This window comes from Malaclemys terrapin, chromosome 1 (genome assembly GCF_027887155.1).
Source record: "Malaclemys terrapin pileata isolate rMalTer1 chromosome 1, rMalTer1.hap1, whole genome shotgun sequence".
Lineage (NCBI taxonomy): Eukaryota > Metazoa > Chordata > Testudines > Emydidae > Malaclemys > Malaclemys terrapin.
In genome coordinates, this window is record NC_071505.1 from 350,357,846 (window position 1) to 350,365,920 (window position 8,075).

Below are 8,075 nucleotides of genomic sequence, written 5' to 3' on the forward strand. Positions count from 1 at the left end.
GAGAGGAAGGAGGGGAATGGTTAATTTCTCCTTGTTTTAGATCCAAGGGGATTGGATCTGTATTCACCAGGAGTTGGTGGGAGGAAGGAGGGGGGATGGTTAATTTCTCCTTGTTTTAGATCCAAGGGGTTTGGATCTGTATTCACCAGGGAATTGGTGAAGGTTTTTCAAGGCTTCCCAGGGAGGGAATCCATTGAAATGGTGGCAGCGGAACCAGAGCTAAGCTGGTAGTTAAGCTTAGAAGTTTTCATGCAGGCCCCTACATTTGTACCCTAAAGTTCAAAGTGGGGATCCAGCCTTGACACCCTGCATGACCTCAAGGACACCCCTTCCACTGTCCCAGGTGGCAGAATCCTCATAATGGTGACATGGTTGGGCCCAGGTGTAACAATTGTGCCCGTGGGAGCAGCTGAGGTCACTCAATCATGGTGAACTGCACACAGGAAGGGGGCAGAGAAACCCAGAAGCTGGAGGATATTCCAATACTTAGATTTACCAAGCCTGCACAAAACTGCTTCTGCATTACCTCACTAGTTACTCAGAAGTCCAAACAATGCAGTTCCCTTAAAGTACCCAGCCTCAGGCATCCATCCAGGCACACCTGTCAAAAGTATGATGATAATTTCTGAAAATCTGATCTCATCATATGACAGAAAAGCTTCTCCCAATCCCAAAGGATCAGCCACATACCCAGGTCAAATTATAACTTGGATCTTACCCAAAAGACACACTTATAGTCAATTCTTCTTACCTAACCTACAATTTATTAAAAAATAAAAGAGAGAGACAGTTGGTTGAAAGATCAATATACATACACACATGAGTTCAGTTCTTGAGGTCCAGATGCATAGCAGAGATTATGAGTTTGTAGTTGCCAAAAGTTCTTTTAAAAATAGTCTATTGGTTATAGTTTGATGTCCATATTCAGGGTGACTTCAGCCAGTGACTGGGGAGCTCAATTCTTATGGCTTAGGGTTTCCCCCTATTGAAACCCAAAGCAGATCTGAGATAAAGAAGGATTGTGTGGCAGGGTCTTTACACATTTCCAGGAGCCTCTTGGCCTGAGAGAACAATAGGCTTAACTTTCTGTCTCCCAAACACCATGCAATTAGGATAGGATAATTTATCAATTAAACAGTTTATATACAGGTTACCACAACCTTCAAAGAGACATATAGACAATAATACTCTTTCACTGAAGTGTCATCATAAATGTTAATATTCCTATTTTGATCTTTGAATCAAAGCTATAGTAATAGACAAGACTTGTTTCTTCACATCACAAGACCTGAGCAAACATCTACCCTTCTATCTCTAACAATGCAGGCTGCATTTCAAAGTTCTATTCTAACCTAATGCAATAACCCAACTATCATTAACATATCTTCCTAACAAGTCTTTTAAGTTCAACCATAGGTCATGTCAGTCTATGAGTTAATTAACTCTTTCTGGCCCTGTGTCGCCTTTCAATGAGGTATTATATTATACCCACATAACATCACACCAGGATTCCTGGGAGGCTGAACCCCGAGTCTCATCATGTTCATTTAGGACAGGGCCTAGGTTGTCCTAACTCCAGGGTACTGTATTCACACCAGACGCTTCCCTGACCCACTGATCACTACATTAAATTCTAACCAAATAAAATTTATTAAAAAGCAACTATAAGAAAAATAAGAAAACATGGAAAAGGTTCAAGGAAAGAAGAAACCGCACTGTGTGGGCACAGGGACATCACAAACAGCTGTCTCTGGGATGGAAGGAAAGTTCACTGTCAGTTCCTCATATGTCCCAAGCCTGCTGCCCAGTCCGTGCCTGTCCTGCAGTGATACCGCAGGTCAGACACTTGCTCTGGCAGTAGCCACACGCCCTCAGGCTCTTGGTGGCAGGACCCTTCTCCCCAGCATCTGCCCTATTTTTTGAAACAAAGTTTTTTTTTCTTTTTTTAATAAACACATTGGTCTATAACATCAAATAACAAATGAAAGCTTTCGTTAGATACCTAGTACAGTTTTGAATAAAAAAAAATAAGCTGCAAACCCCAGTAGGAGTTTGTCCACATTAATGGAAAACCCACCTTGCCTCAGAAAGTTGCAATATCTTCTGGTATTCTAGGAGTTATGGAAAAGCCGAGTGACTGGGTGTGTGGGTTTGGGGTCTGATGGGTGACAAAGTAAAAGACAAGGTGATGGTCAGAGAGAGGGAACTCAGCAATGGAGAGAGCAGTGGTTGGTGATAGAGTGGTAAGACATTAGGTGTGAGGAACTTCTCAGACTGGGAACTTGCACAATGCTGAGCTCAGCCAAAATGGGACAGAGCACCCCAGATTAACAAGGAGTTCTCCTTTCCCCTCTTGTCACACAGGTTTCAAAGCAGTGGCCCCACAGCAATTAACTTCTGCAGGTGTATTTGCACACTTTGTCACGAAGCTCTTTGGTTTTGACCCCATATATGATAGGATTGAGCATGGGAGGAAGAAGAAGATAGAGGTTGCTCAAGATGATGTGAATGTGGGGAGCAATGCCCTGACCGAAACGGTGTGTCAGGTTGGAGAAGAGGCCGGGAACATAATATATCATCATGACAAAGATGTGTGCTGTGCAAGTGTTGAGGGCTTTTTGGTGGGATTTCTTGGTGGAGATTCTGAGAACAGCCCTGATGATTAGAGCATAGGACAGGGCAATGAGTGTCAGGTCTAACCCAATGACTAGAAACACTATCACCAAGCCATATGTTTTGTTGACTGTAATGTCCCCACACGACATCTTCGCCACAGCTATGTGCTCGCAAAACGTGGTGGGGATAATGCGGTTTGCACAAAATGGCAGCCTGGTCAGGAACAGGGGCATGGGCAGAGAGAAAAGAACGGCTCTTATCAAACCCACAAGCCCTAGCTTAGCTATTTGAACATTGGTGAGGATAGTGGCGTATCTCAGAGGGCTACATATAGCAACATAGCGATCAAAGGCCATTATTACGAGGATGGCTGACTGCATAATCGAAATTGTGTGAAGGAAGAACATCTGGGTGAGGCAACCACCCACAGTAATGCCTTTCAAATTGAACCAAAATATACACAGTGCCTTTGGAACGACGGAGGTAGACGTGGCAATGTCTGTGAGTGCCAGCATGCAGAGCAGCAGGTACATTGGTTTGTGCAGGGTCTGCTCTTTGCTTACAACAAACAGAAGCATGAAATTTCCCAGCAGGCCAATAATGTAGGATATAGAGAACGGGATGGAAATCCATTCATGGGCAGATTCCAGGCCATAGATGCCCATTAGGATGAAACTTGAAGGGTCAGAGGTGGTGAGGTTCATACCTGCCATGAGTTGTTCGATGGGTCTAACGGCCTCGGAAATACTCAAGGTGCCTGTGAAGGGGGAGAAGCATAGAGAGGCGGGTTACCTGCTTTATAGGAAATAGAACTGAAAATATTTTATAATTATTACATATCTAGAAAGCTAATCAAGCCAGTGAATGGGCAGCATGATGGCAGATGAACTTTGATATCAATAACTGCAACCTGTATGCCTATTGGAGGGAAAAGCTTGAACTCCTCAAACATGTAACAATGTTCTAATTTAACTGTATGAACTCAGAACAGGGATCTGGGTATCACAAAACACAGCTCTATGAAACCCTGCTCACAGTGCAAGCACAGACAGATATTGAACAAAACTTTGGTTTCAAAGAGCAATGGGATGGGGAATCCTGCAGAAAATAGAATTCCATAAAAATAGTCAGTCAATGTTTCACCCTCCTCTGGACTCCTCCGTGTAATACTGGGCACTCTTCTCACACAGGATTTTGCAGATCTAGATGGGTTCACGCAAGGGCAACGAGAATGCTCAATGATCTGGTGAAAATGTCATGAACAGAGTGACTGAAAATTGTGCGATTCTTACCTTAGAAAGGAGATGAATAACAGGGGATATGAAAAAATCTAGAAAATACTGACTGGTAGAAAGGTAGTTTAGTCCATGAGGTAAGCAAGAAACAGGAAGAGTTTGGACATTTACATGGAAAGTGAGATTATCTAGTCACAACAGTTACAGCTAAATAAATATTTTGGTAAATCCATATGTCCACATGTTTCAGGGTTCAAGCCAATCTCCAGCAGTTATTCATTAGGGAGACATCCTCATCACAGTCAAGTGAGTTTCTTACACCTTCTTCTATAGCACCTGGACAGGTCTGATACACAATGCATTTCCTATGTTGGAAAGGAACCAAGTTTCTCCTATGGAAACAGACTTATCGTGCTGGGATTTGACTTAGTGCTCAGCAGAGTGGGCATGAAGGGGAAAAAGTTCTTGGTATTTAAGACTACAAGGCTGCACCTCAGTTTCTTCCTTTGTTCTTTCTTGTGAGACACTTTCTTTCAGGCACCCAGCCTTGTCTGACAAGTGTAAATAGAGACACGGGCCAGCAACTCTGCTGCTTACCCTGCTCATGCCTGAATATCGATGAAATTTGGAGATGGCATAAAAATAAAAATAATGATTTGACCCCATACAATCTCCACACTGAGGAATGAATGTACAACTTTTGCCATTAATGACTAACAGAGTTGGCTAGAAATGGTCCCAGAGCATCTTGGTTTTAATGTCCATTTCCCAGTGACCCACTGTTTCAGGCTGCTACCATTGGCTACTGCATGTGGTAGCTGTATTTATCTTGGCCCTCACATGTCCCAGATTTACCTGCTTTCATTATATAATGCGCATAATCCTCAGTTTGTGAGGTCTTCCTGTGTAGCAGCCCTGGAAGCAGCACGCAGTGTGTATGGATATAATGACACAAGCTTGCACAGGTGTCCTGGCATTTGCCATTCATGTGTGAGATTTCTCACCCGTGAGATACAGTCACTGATTGCTCCCCAACCAAGGGAGGAGGTGTGATGGGAGGCACCTCACACCCTGCAGAGGAAGAGTTGTCGGAAGAGTGAGGCGGCTCAGAGATTGTTGGAGCCAAGGATGACTGGGGAGCATGGAGGACACACTGGCGACCAGCGTGCTGTTGGAATCGAGGCAGCCTGGGATGGAGACGAAGAGTACGGAGACAGAGGTCACAGTATGATGGTATATTTAAGTAGCTGAGAAGCAAAGTATGACGGGTTCTCCCCAGCGTGACACCTAGAACTGGAGAACTACTGAGCCCACTGACTCACCAGCCTGGGCTCCCTCTCTCATTGTGCTGCTGGGACAAGCTGCAGACCCACTCCTGGTCCTGCACCTCCACCAACATTCACACAGGCAGGGATACACCGAGGGGCAATTACATGCAGGCTCTCTGACCAACCACTGCATGAACCAATAATAGAGAGGATACAACCAAAATAACCATCAGCTCCCTAGCCTACAATACTAAACTTTTACTGTCCTGCCCTGGTCCAAACTCCATCCAGTATGAATTTGTTCCCGGTTCACCCCTCCCTCAATATGGAGAGGAGAAAGCACACTTCTGGTAACCAAGCTGAGATTTTTCCCCCCGGACACTTCACTTAAAGGCATACTTGGTTTGCATTAAAAAATAAAACAAATGATTTAAGTAAGCTGCGGTTTCTCAGGTTTGCATATATGGGTTAGAAATTCCTTTAGCCTAGGTCTTTTTTCCTCAGTTTCTAGGAGTCCGCTTGTTTGCGGAGTGTAGAACCACCAACGATGTCACCCCCTGCCTTATATAACTTTAACAAATGTCAGAAACTCTTTGTTTCAAAATTTGGTTCTCAAACCAGTTTGCGGTAAAAGTAGACATCCCAAGATGGAGTCCAGAGTTATGTGACCAGGTCACATGCTCTTGTAAATACAAAACTTCCATTCCTTAATGACTGTCTGGAGCTGTGACGGAGCAGGGAGCGGGGCAGATTTGACCTGGGAATGTTGCAGGGGGGGTTGCAGTGGGGATGTGGGACTTCCCTTGAGGGAAGCTACCTGAGCTGTAACCTGAGCCAGGAATGGGGGTGGGGAGAATTAACACCTTCTGCCCGGGAGACTGAACAAAGGAAGAGAGGAGCTGGGGGGAGGGGGAAGAGAGGAGCTGCAGGAGGAGTTTTGGTTTAGTTTCAGTTTTGGGCTGGGTGGTGCAACGCAGGGAACCCCAAGCTGGGGTCTAAGCTCCCTGAACCTCCCAGAGGGACCTAATTGAGGGGGTCTGGTCGTACCTACACGCTCTGCTTGAGACGGTGTTCCTGTCCTTGAATAAACCTTCTGCTTTACTGGCTGGTTGAGAGTCGCAGTGAATCTCAGGAAGAGGGGTGCAGGGCCCTGACTCCCCCACACTCCGCAACAGGAGCATTTCCAGTAAGGCACACAAGGTTGGAGATAATTTTTTTTCCGGTGGCCTACTGTCTTCCCTAATGGCTCATTGTCCTGAAAAGGCCCTTCCCATCCAGCTAACTAGACTGAAAGAATGTTGCCTACTGGGCTGTACCCAGGTCTAACTACATTTGAAATACAGACACATAATCAGCGTTCATAACTTGAGATTCAAATATGATACATACATACAGATAGGATAATCCTATTCAGAAAATCATAACTTTTCCATTCACATCTTACATGGCCCATCTTGCATAAAATGTATCATAATTATGCTATAATCATACCATAATCATGTCACTATGAAGAAGTGGGGTGCAGTGTCCTGCAAAGATCAATGACTCTTTCCACAGGGGAAATGCCTGAAGTTACATAACAACAACAACAACAACAAACAACAGGGAACAAACTGAATAAAAGTTGTGACACCATGTTGTAATTCTGTGGCATTCCAGGGAAAAGAGACCTTGATACCTACTAAACACACTCTGGGCCAGGAAAGGTCCTAACACTGGCTGTGTACTCACAAATATGGCAGGCTACCAGCTTGGCTTAACAGAGAAAACTTCAGTGAGCTGAAACTCAAAAAGGAAGCTCTCAAGAAGTGGAAATTTGAACAGATGAAGAAGGAGGAGTATAAAAATATTACTAGAGCATGCAGGGGTGTAATCAAGAAGGCCAAGTCACAGTTGGAGTTGCAGCTAGCAAGGCATGTAAAGGGTAACAAGAAGGGTTTCTACAGGTATATTAGCAACAAGAAGGTCAGGGAAAGTGTGCGACCCTTAATGAATGGGGAGGCAATATAGTGACAGATGATGTGGAAAAAGCTGAAGTACTCAGTGCTTTTTTTTATAAGAACATAAGAAAGGCCGTACCGGGTCAGACCAAAGGTCCATCTAGCCCAGTATCCTGTCTACCGACAGTGGCCAATGCCAGGTGCCCCAGAGGGAGTAAACCTAACAGGCAATGATCAAGTGATCTCTCTCCTGCCATCCATCTCCACCCTCTGACAGACAGAGGCTAGGGACACCATTCCTTACCCATCCTGGCTAATAGCCATTAATGGACTTAACCACCATGAATTTATCCAGTTCTCTTTTAAACTCTGTTATAGTCCTAGCCTTCACAACCTCCTCAGGTAAGGAGTTCCACAAGTTGACTGTGTGCTGCGGGAAGAAGAACTTTCTTTTATTTGTTTTAAACCTGCTGCCTATTAATTTCATTTGATGACCCCTAGTTCTTGTATTATAGGAATAAGTAAATAACTTTTCCGTATCCACTTTCTCCACATCACTCATGATTTTACTTGCATCTGAAGAAGTGATGTTCTTACCCACGAAAGCTTATGCTCCCAATACTTCTGTTAGTCTCAAAGGTGCCACAGGACCCTCTGTTGCTTTTTTCATGATTTTATATACCTCTATCATATCCCCCCTTAGTCTCCTCTTTTCCAACCTGAAGAGTCCTAGCCTCTTTAATCTCTCCTCATATGGGACCCATTCCAAACCCTTAATCATTTTAGTTGCCCTTTTCTGAACCTTTTCTAGTGCCAGTATATCTTTTTTGAGATGAGGAGACCACATCTGTACGCAGTATTCGAGATGAAAGCGTAACATCGATTTATATAAGGGCAATAATATATTCTCAGTCTTATTCTCTATCCCCTTTTTAATGATTCCTAACATCCTGTTTGCTTTTTTGACCGCCTCTGCACACTGTGTGGACATTTTCAGAGAATGTTGCCTCCATCTT

At 44.1% G+C, this 8,075-nt stretch overlaps 1 protein-coding gene across 1 annotated transcript; it reads right to left on the reverse strand.

Moving 5' to 3' along the window:
* Positions 1–2,390: 2,390 nt before the first annotated feature.
* LOC128845646 (olfactory receptor 52D1-like) lies at positions 2,391–3,329 on the reverse strand. Its single transcript, XM_054044557.1, has one exon. The coding sequence runs from the start codon at positions 3,327–3,329 to the stop codon at positions 2,391–2,393; it is 939 nt and encodes a 312-aa protein (XP_053900532.1).
* Between the last annotated feature and the right edge of the window lie 4,746 nt (positions 3,330–8,075).

What these genes read in the sequence shown, in the direction of transcription:
- LOC128845646 (XM_054044557.1), bottom strand. Translation starts at nt 3,329, where the DNA reads ATGGCAGGTATGAACCTCACCACCTCTGACCCTTCAAGTTTCATCCTA.